The sequence below is a fragment of the Acyrthosiphon pisum genome, chromosome A1 (genome assembly GCF_005508785.2).
Source record: "Acyrthosiphon pisum isolate AL4f chromosome A1, pea_aphid_22Mar2018_4r6ur, whole genome shotgun sequence".
In the NCBI taxonomy this organism is placed as follows: Eukaryota; Metazoa; Arthropoda; class Insecta; order Hemiptera; family Aphididae; genus Acyrthosiphon; species Acyrthosiphon pisum.
Window position 1 is genome coordinate 30,443,867 of NC_042494.1, and position 23,248 is coordinate 30,467,114.

General features: G+C 35.4%; 1 protein-coding gene across 3 annotated transcripts in view; it reads left to right on the top strand.

Annotated features, from left to right (window-relative positions):
• Positions 1-22,672, top strand: part of LOC100167266 (zinc finger protein 1) — a 105,869-nt gene extending 83,197 nt beyond the window's left edge. Inside the window, exons 1-6 of one of the 3 annotated variants that reach the window (XM_008188230.3) lie at positions 906-1,374; positions 13,796-14,109; positions 17,219-17,359; positions 17,648-19,483; positions 21,048-21,273; positions 22,351-22,672. In XM_008188230.3, the coding sequence (XP_008186452.1) occupies positions 1,257-1,374; positions 13,796-14,109; positions 17,219-17,359; positions 17,648-19,483; positions 21,048-21,273; positions 22,351-22,544 (2,829 nt within the window). In that variant the 5' untranslated portion in view covers positions 906-1,256 and the 3' untranslated portion in view covers positions 22,545-22,672. Of the gene's footprint in view, positions 1-905; positions 1,375-9,396; positions 9,821-13,795; positions 14,110-17,218; positions 17,360-17,647; positions 19,484-21,047; positions 21,274-22,350 lie in introns of those variants that run through there. The other 2 variants (XM_008188231.3, XM_016807224.2) reach the window with 2 other exon arrangements.
• Positions 22,673-23,248: the final 576 nt, after the last annotated feature.

Consider the following 23,248-nt stretch of genomic DNA (forward strand, 5'->3'; position numbering starts at 1 on the left):
ATTCTTATATTCTCATTTCTACCGCATAAACGTGTGTAATGTGTATAGAAGAACCGTTAGATTCGTTTTTTCGAAAACTACTGTTTCTATGCCTGATGCAAAATAAATATTACGTTTTTTTTAACGCATTGATAGCGTATACGAATACGATTATTAACGACGTCGCTCATTTGGTATAATAATACAATATAACAAGTAAATACATTTGGATAATGTGTTTATATAGCTATTAAAAGGTCTACAATCTTGTCACGAACTGATTGGCCCGACATCATATGTAAATCATTGCAGCTGAACTTTGAGTAATTTAACCAAAACTCGGCTTCATATTATTTCGAAACTCAGGTTCGGCACACGCCATACAAACCCAAATCAGTATATACCTAGGTCTAGGTACCTACGATACCTACAATACCTGAAACTAAAGAAAAATCTTATTTTTACGTTATATTTTCTGTGACCAGCGTACGAGACTTTCACTTACGGTCCGCCGTCGCGGTCTTAAACCATCGCCCGGCCACTTGTTATTATAAAACTCAGGCGCGCGCGCGAATAATATGACAATGATGACCGCGGCGGACGACGATAATGATGACAACGAAATAATAATAATTACAATAATTCGCGTCAGCGGGCGGCCACTGCCGCCAGCGAAGAAGAAGAAGATCCGTCGACGACGGACGCAGGAGGCGGCCACGGCCGGGAGGTTATATGGGATGCGGCCGCCCCGAAAGCGCCGCGCGCCGTACTTACCTCCACAGCCGCCGCCCGCACATCAAGAGTGATCGGCGTCGGTCGGCGGGGCTCGGGGACAGGCGGCCGCCGCCGGTGACGCGTGCGTGCGGCAGCGCGGACCGTCGACGGCGGTGTCGAGGCGGCGGCGGCGGGCGTAGGCGCGGGCCCGTCGAGTTTTGCCCGCCAGTATGCCGCCATGCTTTGCGCTTGACGCCCGCGACCAGCAACTGCAGTCCGGACGCAACCGTCACGCCAAGTCGACGACTCTACTCCTGCAGTCGCACTTGCGTCGTCTGTCCGCCACTATTATCACAGCACCGGTAGCCGTCCGCGCGCATAATATTTTATCGTTATAAATTGTTATATTATTTAACATCGGATCGGTCCTGTATAATTAAAATTCGCGTTTTTAACAATCGTATCAATATAATTTCGTCATCGCATCGTATCCATAATATTGCAATTTTATCGGCTCGGCGCTCGCTAGCTGTCACACTCGCGCGCGCACGCTGCACCCGATCATGTATACCGCTGGAGCCGCCGCCGCCGCCGCCGCAGCTGCAGCGGCCAACGGATCACCTTTCGACAGCAGCTACTCGTACCGCCTGTGGTGTTTGGCCAACGTGTGGAGCTGCAATCGTAAGTCTGCACATTATGATATAAAATAATATATTACATATACTTTCGCCTTTGCGGCTACGTAATATTATACTTACCTACTTTTGTTATTCTTTCATCCGCCCGGTGGTCGTTGTCGTCGTATATGTTATCATATGTTATCATATAGGTACCTAGGTAGCTTATGTCGCAAAGAGATTTTCTCAAATTTTAAAACTCCTATAATACGATCCGTACCGATCCGGTTAACACCTATAAAGTCTACACTGACTATTTGTCTATTTACGGACAGAACAAAAATCTCGCGATTGTTTTACCTCTTCGTCGTAATGCGTATATCGTACGTCTTATTGTGTACACTCGTGCCATCGTTATTAGCCCTTGGGATTAGTCTCACCATCTTAAAATACATGCGCGGCCTTGTACACACGGACTGCAGCTTTTTTTATATTCGAAATTATATCTTTTTTTAATTTTCTTAATATTCTTAAATATTTTTATGACTTATCGCGATTCTGTACAATTGACTAGTGCAAAACTACCTGTACCTACAACACGTCTCGATTCTTAAATTTGATTCAAAAATAAAACGCGTTTGCATGCAATATTATTATTATTATTATTATTAATAAATCATAAATCATATTCGTCATGTAAAGGTTATGAAAATTCAACTTATAAATCTATTATGAATTGTATACCATGTCACATGAGTATAAATACCATTTATTAAATTTATACACGATGTTTATTTTTGTCCCAGGTTTGATAAAATAATACCTATTTCATGTAAAAAAAGTTTATTCCCCGCTTACAGCGAGATAGGGTATACTGTTATCTATCAAGAAATCAAGAGTGGGAAATCCTTATTTTTAACGGCGTAATATTTTGAAACTGCCGAGTTATTTAAAATAGACATTCGACGATTATCTATAGCCTCGATGTTTAATGTAAAATAAAAAACAATTTATTTTATTATTATTATTTATTTATTATTCTACATTGAATTAGTATTGCCGTATTGGTAAAAGATGTTCAAAATCTTCAAAACTTTAAAAATCAGTGTATCATCACTTATTGGTATTTGCGAATAGCAATAATTGAACATGAATGAAAATAAAGAAACTTTTATAGGTAGTAACCTACCTGTTAATTGTTATACAATAATTTTATAATAATAAAATAAAATATCCTTAAAAAACCCATGATATACATAATATAATAATATGTACATTATACTCATAAAAAGTTTTTATTTCAGAAATAATTCTTTTTAACAACAAATAAAAGCACGAGTAAAAGCATAAAACAATTATCGTTTTTCACGTTTGATGTATTCTCCCCCTTTGGTGTTTTTTACGTACTATGTAATAAAATGTACATTTGTCACGGACATCGGGACATCGCACAAATCAAACGTGTTGGTGTGTGTCAATTGATATCCTATTTTTAATATAAACACGTTTATACGCGCGTATTTTATAGCGGCCGTACCGTATTTTTTACTATATACTATAATATACGATTTTGTGTAGCTTAAATTTTTTTCGGTTTTTGTATTTGAGGTAATATTTACTTCCAAAAACTACAGTTAAAACAATAATATAATAATATTATTGTTTATACTATTATATTAATGATGTATTCTCAAATAATATTATCATAATATGGTAGGTACCTATACCTATGTTTACGCGAAATGTAAATGTGTGTATATAAAAAAATGTAAATAACTGAAATAGTGTTAAATAGGTAGTTATGTAGTATACCTATACACATACGTGAGAAAAAAAATTAGGCATAACAATAATTATAATTAAAATATGCTAATTTGTTATAGTTATACCCATAGGCGTAAATAGGGGGGATTTAGGGGCTAAGCCCTCACAAAAATGTCCATAGCCCCCCCAAACATTTCCTACATTTTGTCTTGAGGTTATTCAAAATTATCAAAATAAGGCTTTAGCCCCCCTAAATCCCAAACGCTATTTGCGCCTATGGACTTATACCTTGTGCATTTCTTGTTCTGTACGATGTCGGATGTATGTAAGTACTTACTGTAAATAATTTACCTAAATACTCACTTTTATATTGAAGTTACGAAAATCAACTTTTATCGTTTTATAATTATTTGTTATTATCTTTTCCGATAACATTTTACGTATTCCATCGCTGATGGATTGTAGGGAAATAATCGTCTATTAAATCGTTACAATATAATATTTATTGTCGGTAAATTATAATTACGGATAAACGTTTCTATACTTCTTGCCTGCATGTACACGTATATATATACATATATTTATATGAATACTTATGTATAACAATAAAATTATGTTACGTATAATTTATATTATACATGATAAAAGAGCACCCGCGCAATCAAAAGGTTACAGGACCTTTCTTTAAATACGACATTGTCGTTATCGCGAAAACGACTGAATCAATTTAATCGAAACATTAAAAAATAAAACGTACACGTTTATATCATGCTGTCCAAATGTTGAGTATAATATATTATGTACTCGTCTTCTCGGAAAGTAAAAAAGTTAAAGTTACCTTATTAAAAACTCGATCTAGGTCTAATTAAAATACGTCGAATACATATTGTACTTAATAAAATATAATATAACAATCTAATCGTTGGTTCTTTGGTGAGATATATTGTTATTATTATTAGTGACATTCGTTCTCATTTATTTATGTGCAATAAACAAGCTGCGTCGGACGCCGTCAATCGTCATCCCTTTTTCGCCACACACGCGGTCCAAATATTATAATAAATATTAAACTATATAAACTCGGGTTCAAAATTATTGTCGAGTTGTCGACATCATAGAAAATGTGTACATTTAATAAAATATTGTGATGAAAAAAAATCACCGTACGTACATAATATAATAATATATATATAAATCGACGTGATGGAGAACAATGACTGCGTCTTATAATTAGATAACGTAAATATGACTAAATAACATTATAATATATCAGCTGATTACTAAGATTATGTATACATATAATATATTATTATATGTCATCTATATTTTACTTAGGTGCGTAAACACACAACACACATAAAAAAAACCGTAGTTGTTCAATGCATGTTCCATTTTAATATCTACAGACTATACAATATTATGATGTGTATATAAATTCTGAAAGTAAACAGTATATTATAACATATTATAATTAAGTTACACATCATATCATTACTATACATATTATTGTATAGTCGTCGTGTGTCTCATCCGTATACATAATATAACACCCCGCGGCCCGCAACGATTTCCTTTTGGTCGGACCACCGCAACCGTGCGTATAATAATATTAGCGGCTATTTGATTATTCCATTGAGCTTCGTTGTTGTTATTCTATATAATATTATTATTCCTCTTGCACAATGGTCAATTATTGTGTGGTATGGTTGCTTTTTTTTCTTCTAAAAAAAAAATAAAACACACGCCGTCGTATGTTATTTCCTCTGAAAAGCGCCGCAGCCACCCGAAGTCACATTTATTAACGTTCTATATTGGTGTATAACATGTATTAAAATTTATAAACAAATTGGCTCGATACGGAACAAAAAAAAATGTTAAATAAAACGCTTCGATTAACTTATGTGTGTTAATAATATGGTCAATGGTCATCGTCGGATGTTCGCAAATCTAATAAACTACATGGTTAGATATTATATTATAATATCTAGAGTAGAGTATAGATACTATACATACGTGTGGCATAGCGTGTGACTACCTATATAGGTATTATTTCGATATTATGTAGTATATAGTCTCGTATATAGTATTATACTTAACTAGTAGTACCTTCTATATTATGATAGTTGTAGGTGATCGATTAAATGTAATATAAACTCATTATTCGAGTGTCATTTCACTTATGTGACGTGGGAATCTAACGTTTTATCAATCACGGTGTATTAATAGTAGATACCTACCTATATAGCTATATTATATAATACCCATGTATAATATATAGTTGAGTTTTGAAAATTAAAGATCCATATATTATTGTATAATATCAAATACTTACGATATACCGTAACATAGCTATATCCGTATAGAGTTATACGATTTACAACGGGATGTTTTTTAATCATAACAGTTTGATGTAGGTAGGTACCTTTTAACTTCAGGACAATATAAATGTGTTGAAAACCCATGATAATAACGCTTATTATGCTACAATGCTACATAATATACGATTCCATTATAGAAGTATATCTAAATAATCCAATAACATAATAATATTTTAATAAATAATAACCGTTTTCTAATCGATATTAACCTTATATCTTATCGTCTTTTCATTTATTGTGTGTGTAGGTGTGTGTGTGTGTGTGTGTGTGTGTGTGTGTGTGTGTGTGTGTGTGTGTGTGAGCGCTTGCGCGCGCGTAATGCTATACAGTATACTCATCAGCCATCAAATTATATGAACATGTTTTATAGATATGTAGTCCTCCAAAACGTATTTTGTACACTCATATTGACCTCCAACTATTTTTTCATAGATAGGTAATAATATATAGGTATAGGTACTTTTCGATATTTTATAATTTTGTCAATTATTATGAATTAGCGCACGATTTCAATGTTTTTTAACTATTACATTTTTTATATGTATCCTGGCTACATAGCGTATCCAGGATTCCAGAAAACGTTTGTAGACAATGATGCACTTTATTTTTTTAACAATCGGAGAATCACTTATAGTTAAATTAAAATAATATAATATATTGTATAGGTAAAAGTGTTACGGTATATTTTATAAAAATAAATAACATCTAAAAGTAAATATCTGTATGAACTATAAATATTAAAATTGTCATATAATATATATAAGACTTATTGGAAAATGTCATAACTTACAAAATATGGAATATCTATTAATAAAACATTTCATAATTCATATAGGTTATAACTATAAAGGTACACGTATAAATATGATTAAGTGCGTGTGGAATAAAAATAAATCGTTGCCGATAACACACTGCAGGTAGTCCTCCGGAACTATTATAGCTATAAGCACTATCCGCGGACATGCCTATAATATCCATCATTTAATATTATGATGTTCACAAGTATAATAATATTATATAACATTACGATGCATGCTCCTCTCGGTCGTCTCGTGTGTAATAATAATAATTGTCGCGCAATTGGCCCGCGTCGACCCTAATGTTTTTCGATATTTTTATTTCTTTTTATTGAAAAGGGTCCCCCCAATATACGTATGCGAGTGTATAATGCATATTATAGTGTATACGCACATATACTCGAGTGTATACTTTAAAATACTATGTAAATATCGTATACATAATAATACGGGCGGCGAGCGTATATCACAAGGATAGAATTTTGTTCCTATATGTTCGGCCGCCTAACCACCAGGGGAGGTCAATTGATATTTGACTTTCTTCGGTCCGACTATAAATATTGTTGTACATACGGCCGCGACGACGAAAATTAAAACGCTGATTATCATAAACAATTATAAACACACGCGCGCGCGCACGGAGTAACTAATGTTTGGTATTAATAATGATAGTAATAATGATAGTTTACTGTGTAACGTGTGTATGTGCGTACTTCGTGTATGTATACGTACTTCGTGTATATGCGTATGGCGCGACTTGGCCAATTAACCGTGCGGCCCGCAAAGGTTAATTGATGCGGGAACGGCGGCCGAGACGTTCAATTGACCCGCCGGGCGCGAAACGATTATTTATCGTCGCTCACATACGCACACGCGCTCAATGTCCACGACCACAAAATATACATAATAATAATATTAAAAATTAAAATAATATATTATAATAACGTCGGTGAAGATACATTGCCTCGTATCTAAGTATAAACAACAAAAAAAAAAAAAGCGGAAAAGTAGGAATAATGTTCCCGTTCTCCTGTTGTGCTGACAGTGTTCGTAATTGATTGGGTCACCATATCTAAATGTATATTGTGTTAAATTTGAATTCATTGAGATAATAATATAGGTTAGGCCATCATCATCTTTACCCATCATGGTAAATAAAAAAGGATTCGGAGAGGTGATATAACCATGTTCAATACTTTAATAATAATATTCAAATGTTAATAAACGTTTCTCGTAATCCAAATGTTATTTTGAAAATTACTAGGAAGTTTTACAAACTAGATTTAATAATTTTTTAAAAATACATAATTTTATAATCAATGCATTCATTGCTCCACACATTCGATTAGGGGATATAATAATATAGGTAGATAGGTACCTAACCTATCTTGTACATAATCATTTTAGCATTTTGCATTTTATAAATTATGATTTAGCGATAAGCCCATATGGCATATATCATTTATAAAGGAAATATAAATTAAAAATAAGCTAAAACTAATAATTCATATCAATAACAATACCTATATACACGTAAATCAATTATCAACGCATTTTGACGAAAATATTATACGCTTACCATCAAGTGTCATAAAATACCTCTTAAATCGGTTATTATTATCTGCATTGTTTAGACAGAAATATTTCGTTTTTCCCTGGGTGATAATTTTGACTTATGCCCTATTTACATTTATGTGTCCCGCGAGAAATTGGCTTTTTTGACTTAGGGCGAGGCGCACTTCACCGGCGATCTTGTGCTTACGTCATATTATATAGCGTACATATCGTATCTACGGTACATTTGATGCATGTCATGTATTATGTTACATTATTTATAACGTCGCGCGTGCACGATATAAAATAAAATGTATTTCGCACGTACGTGCAGCAGCGCCACGGCGTTATTTTGACCGCGTCGGCGGCGTATTTTGCGCGCGCGCTGGCGAAAATGTATTCGGCACAGGTGAGCCGTCCAATAGGCGGCTCGGGAACGTCCCACCTGGGCGCCGCGGGCAGGTAGACATGCAGCGCGGGCGCTCTGTTGTACACGCCCACCTGTGTCTGCGGTGCTGTAGCGCGCACACCTGCGCACCGCTCGGCACGAATACATTCTTGTCGACGGCTTCCCCTCAACCCCCCCCCCCCCCCCCCCACCACACGCACACGAACTTCCGTTAGGTTCGCGGCTTATATAATATTATATATGCGGCCAAAAAACTCGCACGTCCTCGTTTATTTATCACAGCCCCGCCCCTGGAAAATGGGCAATATTATTAACCTGCAGCTGAATGCATATCAAAATATATAATATAATATATATTTACTGAATTCACTCTCGACAAAACGGTACTGAAAACTTTTAATATTTTACGTATTTGAAGTAATATCGATCGACCAGAAAGAGAATTTCGCATATATATTATTATCTAGTACCTAGTATATCTACGGATATAGGTAGTTTATTAATATAGGTAAATTTATTGGCGCGCTTTTTATAATATAGACACCTTTAGATATGTGTAGGTGGGTATATACCTACAACCCATATAATAAATCGCAAGCCAAATTTCGAACCTTTGTCTTTGATCACTATTTCGTAATCGTTGTAATATTATATTGGTGTATAATATATATTATTTTCACCTATATAAATCTACGTGTAAACACTTACACGTATAATATACCTTATATATATGAAAAATACAGCCGGGCGGCGACGTCGACCACGACGACGCGAGATCGCTCGCGAAGCCCGTCCTCTGCACCCACCACCACCCGCGTTCACCCACATATAGCGATAGATATATTATCTCTGTCGAGGCACCGACAGCGGCGGCGACGGCCACCGATCGATTTTCGGCCCTCTGCTCCCCCTGCCGATACCCGACCCCCCCCCCCACCACACACACACACACACACACACACACAATCACCAAGTGTCGGGCGGCGTTGGCGATGGTATATAATATATATATTATAATAGAAAAGGAGGCGGAGGGAACGACTACGGAAAAAAATTATATATTTTATATATATATATATAAATGTATATACCTATACCTAACCCAACCACCCGGACGGTATCGTGCGTGTGCGTGTGTTTGTGTGCTGGTGCGTGTGCGTGTGCGAGTGTGTGTGTGTGCCGGCACTGCGCTCCTAGGATCATCATTTCGTACCTGCCGTCCGTCCGGTGCGCACGTATGTTATTGTCCCTTTTCCGTTTCGTATACACCTCGGTCTATGCTGCTCAGAACTGGAACGTACCCGCGGTACAATATAGTATAATACCGCAGTCAGTCATCGGGTAGACGTCGAGCCCTACAGTCTCCATAGTATAATTGCGTATAATATTATATATACCTGCTGCACAGCAGCGCCGTTTGCTGCAACAGTCCAGTTTTTATTATTTTTTTTTTTTTAAATAAAAATTTGAAGATCGTGGTCGTTCGAAATTTTTTTTCTCGTGCGTGATTCAACCCGCTATATACACATATAACAATCGTCGTCATGTATACGGCCGCGCAAGTCATCGGTATGTTCCAAAACGCCTTTCCTTACGGAAACTACGCACGTAAGTCACTATACTTATATATATACTTCATAGGTATATATCGTATACATCTGTATAGGTAAATTTATTAGAACATGGATAATAACCTCGATAATAACTATATTATCATATTATTAGTGTTATTACATTCTCTATACGTAGAATACCGTTCATCTCAGTGCGATCCGTCGTTATTGTGAATAATATATTATGTATTTCGTCATAAAATTCAGGTTTTTTTTTTTTTTTTTTTATCCGGTGTATTTATACAATATTGAATTATACTCTCGATATCGATATTATATATTTAATGTATATATTATCTACGTTTATTTTTCAATATCGTTTTGTTGACGTTTATCCGACGACGCTAAAAATTTAATCGTCGACGCGCCCTCGTAAATCAAGTAATCTAAATTTATACACTTTTAACACACATATTTTTAATTAAAACTATATATGTTTGTACCTCATAAAAACGTACACGTAAACTTCAACAGATATATACCTATGTATAATGTTCGCCCGACTGCTGCCGCAGCAGACCGCCTGTGAAAATAAATTAAATTTACATCATATAGCGTGTTGCGGTCTATATATACAATATACACAGTATATTAAATATATAGGTATACATATCAAGTTAGGTGTTAATATATATTGAAATCGTTAATGTCGAAAGTCTGTAGAAATTTAAATGTGGAAAATATTAGTAAAACGAATAGTAAATTATATACTTTTAAATAAATTTAGCAGCTTTGCACGTTTTCATTTTTAGAATAAAATTACCAGAGTAATGATACTGTTTAGTAATGGTTTAAACACATATTGGCAAAACACTCGAGTTCCACACATTAATATTATACACATTTATCCTCCGCGTATGTAATACTATTTATTGTAATGTGAAGTAAACTAAAAATAATAATTTTTCGACGAACGTTATAATTATATGTACCTATATATATATATTATATATAATATTATATATTATATATATATATAATATAATATATTATATCGGACGACAATATTACATCATTCTTGTCGTCTGTATATATGTTGAATATTTTGCGTATGTGACTATATATATAGGTCAGGTACAGCGTGTGTATTTAATATGATAATTAGTACAAATAATTCATATTTTAAGAAAATTTAATCTCTCAAATATGCAGGTAAATTTATTAGAAAGTATATAATATAGTAGGTACCTATAGTAAACCTATAACCTATATACCCGTATAAGTATATTATATATTTACATCTGTAAACACATTGTATAAATAATTTACTAATAATAAAGTACTAACTTAAAATAAATATATATTACTAATTTCTTGTATATACGCTATACACCGATAGTGAACCGCATATTATATACAACAAGACCTTCGTATAATTTTTTTTCTGTGCAAGATTTAGCTGGAAACTTTTACGTGGTTCTTCGGAACATCATCATCCTATATATTATAACGAATTCTTCGAACTGATAAAATTCAAGAATTTTTTTTACATGTAAATATTGCCCTCGCGGCCTCACCGGCGTTTATACATAAAAATATTAAATAATGAATAACGTCAATAGCGATTGATAAAAATATATACATTATTAAGTGTCTAAACTCAATATTTTTAAAACTTTTAACTTTTTTGAAGATATAATTCTTACATAATTTTATATAATTGCAAAATAACATTTTTGAAAAAATAATGATAATTTTTTTTAATTTTTTTTCGTTTTCATTTTTTTGTTTTTATTTTTATAAATTACTTACATTTTTATTTCATATTCTACAACAGAATATTATTTGGGGGTATTACAATACATGTAAAAATTGAATTTGAATGAGTTGATCAATATATTTAGGAAATTATAATTTATACCTAAACATTTAAAGTGTATATATACAAGAGCTATATAGAAGAGCAGATGAGTACTTAGTACATAGTATATATAGTAATTGGCATAGGGATGTACTCTTGGAAAAATGCTGACCGTTAGGGCCACTATTCCACTTATTAATTAATTTCAATAGATACTATTATAATATGTAATTATAATTAATACTATTGTTTTTCAATAATTTAGATTTGCTAAATTATGTAAAAATAATATTTTTGAAATATAGGTAGGTACCTACTTAATATATAGGTTATGATATAGTTTCATAAATATTGCTAACTACTATTATTATTTAGTATTTATTTTAAGTTAACGTATTTTGCACATATATTTATATAAATAGGTACATCGTCTATATATAAAGTACACCACTATATAGGTTCTAATAACATGACGTATATGGTACCTATATTTATATAAGTATATAAGTAGGTACATATTATATCTACAATTGTATGCGTGCCTATATTTTGCCTTATTGTATATAATATAAACGTGTTTAATACGTTTATGTATAGGTATATCTTATAATGACGCATATATTTGTAGACCATACGATTTGCCAGATGCCGAGTGATAAACGTGTCCCAGGGACTATAATATATATATCTATATATATATAGGTAGGTACCTTGATATATATACGTGTGTTGAGAAAACAATGTTCACACAATATTGCAGCATATTAAATTATATATGTATATACAATAGTAGTAATTTATTTATTTATTGTACATGTATATATTTATATAATACACCGCATCTTTCGGTTTGATCAGCTGTACTATATATTATATATAGGTAGCTATATAGTTCATTACTTTTCATTGCATAAATATATATATTATTAAAAACGTGAATTGAACTCGCACAGCCGTATGGTACCTATATATATGTATTTACTTTTTTTTACACGTGTAGGTATAACAGAAAAATATACAACAAACCCGCGAACGATTTAGACCGCTCATAAATACACACTTGTATATACATCTCCGAAAGATCGTTAAAACGCCGTGACCGGATTCCATCCGGTCGAACCTATAACACATTAACCACTCGCAGTATACGCTTCCATCTTAAATATATACCTAATATATTATATTTATATTATACGAGTATATTCATATTATAATATAGTTTAGTTGTATCATGTTGTAACCAATCAATAAAATCAAGCATATAAAAGTAATATATTATGTTATAATGTGTGTGGTACTGAGTATACCTGTTTACTTTATGGTGATATATTTTATATAATTATTGTAAAGTCGCTGTAGATAATTATGATAATTATTGTTTTTTACACTGCTGTTATATACTTATATATTATTATTGTGAATGTCGTGGGAGATAAATAAGAAACCTGCAGCGTTTTCGGTTCCGAATGGAATTATTACATTATCATTATAAAACCCAAGATTAAACCAAACTTTTATTATGACTTTTGCAATTCGATGGCCATCTGTCCTACCAAAAAAAAAAAAAAATGTAGGAATTCAAAAATAACAAGGTAAATAAATAAGAAGATGGACGGTGCTTCGTATAACAATAGACAGGTCGACGAACACACCTGATTGGTTTATAGGAGGTCACGTTACCTGCGCGCAGGACCCCCCCTCAAACGCCCGGGCAGGTGCGACCATCACGCCCTTTGCTCGTGTCGTCTCGTGTCATTGGCGCGACGAACAATGCGTATTCACGAACAACAGGTGCATATATATATATATATTGTATACCTGCAGCCACCCGCCGTTCGAATACATTGAACTGGCGCACTCAAATGGCCGCAATACAAAAATAAATTTTATTGTATAACTGAATATCCTATAAATATATAGGCACACTTTATAATACGCTTCCCTACATTGTTAGGTATATTTAGTATATAGGTATCTATATCGTGTACACATATATATAACTACGTAGGCGTATATATTATATGGGCGTAATTTATTATAAGTTTAGTATATATTATAATATATTTTCGTGTATTCCGACCGGTATTTTCCGATATTATATTGTATAGTTAAATAATAATGATAGTTGTATTTTATTTATATTAATTTTCGTCTCTATTTTGCCCACAGTTCCGTTGCCCGGGATGAGTCTGGAGGGTCTTCTCAAAGACTACCAGGACCTACACCACCAGCAGCAGCAGCAACAGCAACAGCAGCAGCATTTACAGTACTGTCCGTTTTGTCGGGAATCGGTTGACTTGGGATCGCTAAAGGAACACTTGGACGGAGGATGTCGCGCACGGCCGCCTTCGTCGCAACCGTCCTCGCCCCCGACCACAGTAGCGGTGGCCGGCCAATACGGGTGCTTGCAGTGCAACGCTGCTTTTGGCAATCGCGACTTGCTCGAGAAACACGAGCTGCTCCATTCGCCCAACGCCCAAGTGGTAAGCACTTATGTATATTACGATTCTTAATATAAATACAATACACGCGCATACTATATAGGTAATATGTATTATTATTAATAACTATTTACATATTATTAACTCATCGTGATCCCCTCGAATTAAAAACAATTCAATATTATTGCAAATGGCTCTGCCCTGCATTTAGCTGCAGGTACATAACAAGCGTTTACAATATTACACAATATATAAAACGTTTTTCCACGATTTAACAAAATTTTCGAAATGCGTGCAGCGGATATATCCACGCTCGACATGCACGGTGCACACGCAGTCGCCGCATGGTCGTTTGGTTGCCCCCCCGCGGAGGTATATTTTGTTTATTTATTTCCATTAAATTCTGAACGGTTTATATATTATATAATATATTATATACATATATACGTTCGTGGTGACCTCGCCCTGGCGCACCTCTATACATACGTGATGAAAATGGCTCTGTGGGCCTGAATAACCTTTGTACATATATTATATATATATATATATGTGTGTATTTAATATAATATACTTTAAACGACCCGTCTCACAGAACGTAGATATCCACACACGCACATATATATATATATACAAAAAAAAAATAAACACACCTAAAATCCGGTGCGAGTGCGTGCGTGTATTATATTTATTTATGTGTGACCGACTCGCACACAATTGAACACATTCTCCGTGTGTTTTTCGGAGCCATCGCGTGCACGTGTGTGTGGTCCGGTGACGGGTTTAGGACTTAGGTGTATAAGTCTATGTAATATACCTAATATATGTATTCGGACAAAAGAACAGAAAATATTTTGGGGGTCAAAAGAAAAATACGAGCACGTCCGGCAACATATATATACATAGTGCTACAAATAATAATAATAATAACCATATATCTAATGGTGCTGATGCAGCAGAAAACCCGACCTTGACGCGGGCTGAGGATCCACCGCAAGGTGTTATTCTCCGTGTAATCTCGAAAAAAAAAAGAACCCCATCCCTCGAACCCCACGCCCCGCAGAGTCTATACTCGCGGGATGCGACTCTTCGGGGCCCGTCCAGATGTGCTGCAGGTCTTTGGTCCCTCGTCGTGTATAATATAATATATATATTATTATTGTTACCTCCCGCCGTTCGTGGAAATGCATATATATACTTAAAACCCGACCCGTTCACAAAGGGAATCGACGTGCGCACCGGGCCACGACGAAACGCGTCGACGCGACCTTCTTCTCGCTTGCATCGCCGTCACCATTATATACTATGTAATATGTATATACCTATAATATATTATACCTACCCGACGAAGACGACGATGGCCATTAAAATCTCGCCATGACGGTCGTTTTTTCTTCTTCGTTTCCTTCACTCCGAAACGAATCACCGACGTGATCATATGACGTATATATATAATATTGTATACCTATTATATACCTACCCCTCCGTACTCCATATAGGTTTATTCTATATATATATATATATGTCTAGTCGATCTTCTTGACTTATTTTTCGTCTTTCCACGCACAAAAAGTGTTATTCAAATCGTATATATATACACTATATAGGAGGTATATATACTTGACACGTTTGGTATAATGGATTATCGTTCTTTCGGGGGCGGAGACACGGCCTCGCCGGATATTAGCTATATAATGTATACGAGTCGAACGTGTATACTATATAATAATATGATATCTATATATGTTATTATTTCATTATTATTATATTTTACACACGGCAGTGCGAAACACATGCAGGACCACATGGCCTTTAGAAAAAAACATATATATATATAACCACACGCATTATTATCATCTGTACAATACGACGATAGAGAGATAATAATATCTAATGTATAATATAATATTATTATCATCGCATAAATATAGTCTGGTCCCGCGGTGCGTGCTCGAACCATTAGGTATAATATATTATAATATATAATCTGTCCTCCGGGCTCCGATAATCGCGCAGTCTCCGTCTGCTTCAGCTGATTACGATTATTATTTAATATTTTGTCGGTTACTTTTTTCCCATCACGTGTGTTTAAAAAAAGACACAAAAAAGAGGTGTTGCACAGAAAATGCGGGTGTGCGCGTTCGTGTGTGTGACCCAAAATATATCTAATATATTGTATATAAGTACCTAATAAAAAATTATTATTTATCAAATAAAATATACCAATTATAATAGACTTCGCATCCCGAATATGTCATATACCGGAGCCTCACATAATATAGGCGTATATATACCGACGGGCTAATGGTTGCGCGGGGGAGGACTAGAGATGAGGTAAAGACGATGCCGACTGATATTATATATACAAGTATAATATATATATATATATAATATTAATATCATGTGTTAGGATAGGCGCAGTTAAATTAACCGATCGTCATGTTATCATGGTGTAGCGGCGGCGGCACATGGAACTATATAACGATTTTCGTATAACCTGTCGCCATTAGGGTTTCTCACGATTACTGCACTACACTATATATGTGTGCCTGTAACACACACACACACACACACACACACAAACACATGAATATATGTGTACAAACAACACATTATAATATACACACACACACATACATACCGCACGGTTTAACACATGGTGACACGTTGTTGACGTCATACCTTTACGACATTCGTCGTATTTCATTCTATATAATAATAATAATAATAATAATATACTCTCTGGTCTCTCTTTTTTTTTCTCTATAACATAACCGCAGTACGTCGACGGTGTCTCTCTCTCCCTCTTTCTCTGTCTCTCTAAACGGCGCTTTTTTCGTTTGATTATTATTTTTAATAAGGCGTCGTCGTCGCCGGGCATGATGGGATTTTTAGGACTCCTACGAAGATTTTTTTGGTCGTGAGATTTTACGCGCCACGGTTTTTTTCTTTCCGTATTTATATGGTCTTTCTTTCTTTCGTCTACCTATCCCCGACCCGGTCCTTATTGCGGTACACGTTATATATATATAGTATATATACTTATATCCCTGCGGCTCGTATACGATACGTGTGTCTCGCGAACCATCGTAAAATAATAGCTGCTCTTCTTAATAACACGCACGTGTTTTTTTTTGTTTTTTCTCGTCTGCAGTCCTGCAAGGTGTGCAACAAGACGTTCGCCAACGTTTACCGTCTCCAAAGGCACATGATAAGCCACGACGAGAGCGCGGTGCTGCGCAAGTTCAAATGTCCTGAGTGCGAAAAGGCGTTCAAGTTCAAACATCATCTCAAGGTAATTATATTATACCCTCATTGATAATTATATATATAATCACACCTGTAACAACTATATACTATTATATGTATTACCTAAATATACCCACCCACCTTTGATGTTTGATTCACTCGGCGTATTCATAAAAATAGTGTTACGAAAAATTCATTTTTTTTGGATGTGTATTTGGGTAATAATAATTATTTCAATATAAACTATAAAGTATTGAATTCATGATACGCATGAGTCGTGTATTATATTTTATTTTTGCCGAAACTAAAAAACTGTTTGGATTTTTTTCTATAGGAACACATTCGCATTCATAGTGGAGAAAAACCATTTGAGTGCTCCAACTGCGGTAAACGGTTCTCGCATTCCGGTTCATATTCTAGTCACATGACTTCCAAGAAGTGTCTGATCATAAATTTAAAAATGGGTGGCCGCGGGTCGCAGGCCAACAACCGGAACGCCGCTCACCATCAACCGAACAATGGTTTCCCGGGCAAGCGTCCAGTTCCTAATAACAACAACAACATAACCAACAACAACAGCAGCAACCACAACAACAACAGTATCGGTGCCGGTGGCAATGCGTTCTCGCCCTTACTGCCGTCGTCGGTGTCCAAGTATGACATGCAAGTGGTGCAGTCGAGTCAAGCACAGGCACAATCGCTTACACAACAGCCGTTCTATAATCACACGCAACCAAAAGCCACCGCGGCGGCCATCTACTTCCCAGGACTGTTCAACACTCAGAGCAAGTTCAACATACACGATCTGCTTCAGCCGTCGTTGCAGATGCAGTCAGCGATGGTCAAGCAAGAACAACAACAACAACAACAACAACAACAACAGCAACAACAGCAAGAACAAGAACAAGACGACTGTTCTAGTGGCGATGGAAAGAACAAAACGATGACAGATGAAGACAACCGCAATAAAGACCACGAGAGTGGTGTTGACGATTTCAACGATGATGACGAGGACGACGACGACGACGACGATAAATACGACAACGTGATCGACGTGGTGAGTGTGGTGAAGAAAGAACGTGAAGACGGCAGTGGCGGTGCGGACGAGGACGCGGCCGGCGAAACGGACGCGGCAGTTAAGAAACTCTTGGAGACGGTCAACGTATCGGCGGTCACCAAGCAGCTGATGATGGCCAACGCCGCGGCCGCTGCAGCGGCTGCCCTGCACCACCAGCAACCACTGTCTTGTGGCTCATCGGGCGGTTGCCCTAGCGTGACGAGCGACTCACCGCCGTACCACCACGGATACAGCTTGTATCCCAACCACAACAACCATCACCACCACCATCTCCTCAACCACCACAGAGCCGAAAGTCTTGTCGGAAAAGCGGCAGACTACTCAGTGGGCGCCGGTTCCAAGACAACTATTAACAACAACAACATAAACAACGGTTACGACGCAGGCAGCGACTGTTACACCGACGACGAGCACAGACCGTGCACTACCGAAGAAGAAGACTCGGTGGACCAGGACGGCCGCAAGATCCGCGTGCGGTCGCAGATAGCTGATGACCAGCTGGCTGTGCTCAAGGAGTGCTACGCGGCCAACCCACGGCCCAAGCGCGAGGAACTGAGCCGGATCGCCGACCGGATCGGCTTCAACGTGCGCGTCGTCCAGGTGTGGTTCCAGAACAACCGGGCCCGGGACAGGCGCGAAGGCCGCCTGGTGCACATGCCATACTCGCCTGCGTCCGCCGCGGCCCACGCTGCAACAACCCCGAGTCTCATCGAGCAGCCGCTCGACCTGTCCACAAAGCGGAGCCGCCACGGCAAAGACGGCAGCACGGATGATGACGAGTGCAGCGGTGGCCGCGGTGCCGTGTGCAATGTTACGCTAAACAACAAATGCACCATTCAGTTCAAATGTTGGACCGCCAACAACCGGGACGACTGCAGTTCGTCGCCGCCCGCGTCTATGCTGCAGCCGAATTGCCGCAAGACGTTCTTGGGAGGCGCGTACCCGCACCCGTCGCCCGTCTGCGCGGCGCCGCCCCCGCCGCCGCCTTCGTCACACTTGCACCATCCCGCGTCCCATTCGCCCATACCGGCTGTCGCGCTCCGGCACAACGGCAGCTTGAGCCCTGCGTCCGAGAAACGTTCGTGGAAGAGAGTGAGTATTAAATGACTTTATAATATTATAATAATATAAGTTTTTTGAGGTGGGCCGATACCAGGGCACTATCTGGTATTGCCGATATCGTGTGACGCGCGTACTATTTATATAATATTAAAATATCTTGCATTTCTCCAAGTGCATACCTACTACACTGCAAGTGCATAATTATAGGTATATAACTGATACAATGAATTTGCTAGTGCAAAATTAAAAAGTATTATATTATTTATGTTAATTTTATTTACTTATCGTAGGTAGTTACAATTTAATGAAACATATTTTTACAGTAAATATTATTAAAAATATACGCAAATGCACATCCCATTATTATATGTAGTTGACCATGGTTAGTTGCACCTGTCAAACAATAAACCACAATAATTTATATTAGTATAATATAGTAATTAATAAAATATAATTATACATTTTAAATAAAAAAACAATAGAATGCCATATTACGCGTATTTGTGATTACTGTTTATCTATTTGACTATTTTAATTCATATGATTATGATATATAGTATCGTGTTTATATATTTATACTTCATATTATAATCACTGATAAGTTTTGTGATTTGTGACATTATAATTTATTAATTCAAATCATAACCTTGTTAAAAAGTGTTGTTTGACACGCAGTTACATTGCGTTGTATTTGCCAAATTATTTCTAATTCTAATAGAATAATAGATGTTAATATATTATTATTATCATTATATTATATACAAATTGACATTATACACGTATACCTAACCTAACCTATACATAATATGTCATATATATTACCTATACATCTGTTTTACTATCGGTTCGAAAAAAAACTGATAACCGATACTCTATATAGATATGATATATATATATTATATACAGGATGATTTTTTAGCATGCTCAGTGCTCACTCCCATTCATCCCTTTAACAATAAATTTATTCATATTCGGATTTTTAGAATTAATAAGTATAAAAACCTAAAGATCATATTTTCAAATATCTGATATTTGTTGTTAGTACTACTTAAGAACCCTGCAGTAAGGATACAATATTTTATATTTCCATTGAAGCCCCTCCCACCTTTAGCATTGCAATTTATTTAGCAGATGATTTTCTTAATGTCAAGTATTTTTCATTTACATTTTTTGTGTAAAACTCCCACGCGGTTGATCGGAGTGCGGGAGCTTTTAGATCGGTTTGCCACTGGTTGCGTATAATATAATATATTCATATACCTACGCGTATACTATTTAACGGCGTGACGTTGTTTTGAATAATATATATTTATATATATATATATACATTCGCACATTGCACATATTATTAAATACGTCACCTCTCGTAATTGCACTCAATTTTACCTCGTTAATTTAATTAACGTTCGGACGGCGCGCGTTATCCTATACATATATGTATACCTATATATTTATATTATATTGCCTGCTGCGGTAGCAATATGTATTCGCTTTGTGGTGTACTCACACATTGTTAACGCTAAATTTAGACATCGCCACGTACAACTAAAATAAATAATATTTAATAACAATTATTTTTTTCGGAAATTTATAGGAATATGGAGACTGGAGCGACATGACGGATGAGGCCGAAGACTCTGGATGCACGTCCCAAGATCCAGACGACGCGGTATCAACCAGAGGCGGCGCAGGCATCATGCACAACAACAATAACAACAACAGCCACAACAACAACACCAGTAATGGCCCCATGGTGGCCACAGTCGGTTCGCCCAGCAAAAAATCCAAACCGTCATCCGTGGAATCAGCCGAAGTACCAGGTATGCTGCAGTGCATTTATTATAACTTATATCTAACTATGTAAATAATAAAGATGTAGTTAATCTTAGGGATAGATAATTTGTTAACATTAGGATAATGTTGAGTGTCGACATTAGCCGGATACAATCTGCATTATCCATGCATTTCGGCTCATGTCACATGTGTAATACTTCTTTAAAACATGAATACCTAATATCTATACTATTAGGATTATGTTAAAAATTCTATATTCGATGTACCTAAGTGTAAATCTTCTAGTTCTAATAGTTTATGCAATGTCATGACTCACGGTAGCATGTCTTGTAAAATAAAATATTCAATTTTTAATGGTGTATCATTAGTAACTCATTAAAAACTATATTATGTATAATTTAAATTATATACTACTACTATAGTTTTTTTTTCTTAAAAAAAAAACAATTAATTAGTAAAATATGTCTTTTATGGTAATTTAATTATTTTTACACATGACTGATAGGTGTAGGCCATAGGGTATACAATATACAATATATAAAATCTTATATAGTTGTTAAGGCATTATCATATTGGCTAATAATTAATATAATCTTATCCGGTTAACGTTAACATCATTTGCCAACATCTAATAATATTCATGGTGGATAATGTAAACATTTGACTAATTTTGTATTATCTGGATAATAACGACATTATCCAAATGCTAAAACTTAATATTATTCGCGAGGCCGCGACACATCTGTTTTATTATACGTAGTATAGGTGCACTTGAACAGAAAAAACTGACAGATATAATATAATGTATATAATGTATATTATGTATATTATTAACTTGTATTTTATAATCATTATTTTCTAAATTTAATCATTAATTTACGATTATTGTATGGGTTATATTTATTGAAATATAATTTTTAATTGACTCCACTAGGTTTTAAGGGATTATAGGTATCTTATAATAAATAGTTGGTCCATTGTATTAATTGTCAGTTATTTCTTGCGTGCATAATATGTTAGCCGCAACTGTCGTAAATCATAATATATATAATTTGTAGGCACACAGGTAACATTTTTATTGATCGATAATTTTGTCGTTGCAGATCAAAGACCGCACAAATGCGACGTTTGCCCGAAAGCGTTCAAACACAAACACCATCTGACTGAGCACAAGAGGCTGCACAGCGGCGAGAAGCCATTTCAGTGTTCCAAGTGCATGAAACGGTTTTCGCATTCGGGTTCGTACAGCCAGCACATGAACCACCGGTTCTCGTACTGCAAACCGTATAGAGAGTAACTTAATTCAACAGATCTACTCAAAACCGACAGTATATATACCTACATTTAATAATAATAAATATAATATGTGCATGGTGTATAATATTATGTATTGTCACCGTCTCTATATACCGCTTTATTATTATCTAATAGTTATAATATATAATAATAACTACTATATACTACTACTATTACTACTACTACCTACACTACTACTATTTTATTATTACTACTATTTCTACTTTTTGCCTCGATTTTTGACGGTTTTTGTTTTTCGTTTTTTTTCCAATACTCTTAGTTGTTTGTTTTTTTTTTTTTTTTTGAAACACCCACCCCTTTTTTTATTCATTTGGAAAACAATAAAAAAAAACATTGTAAAAAAAAAAGTAAAAAACCTTAACGCAATATGTATTTTAAAAAAAAGGGTCAACGTATATATATATATATATATATAATAATCGAGACAATAATTTTTCGGGTTGTTCGACACACTCCGCGCCTATTTATATATAATAATATATGTATAATATAAAGTGATGTGTGTTAGCCGTTATCATTCTGAATTTATATTTTTATATAAATGTTAATTATATAGTATAAATATTGTATAAAGTTTGTCAAAAAAAAATTATCTATAAGTTTACATGTTCTGCGTATAATATTATGTATATGATTAATGATACCACGAGAGACAATAACTAAAGTATATAATAATGAAACAAT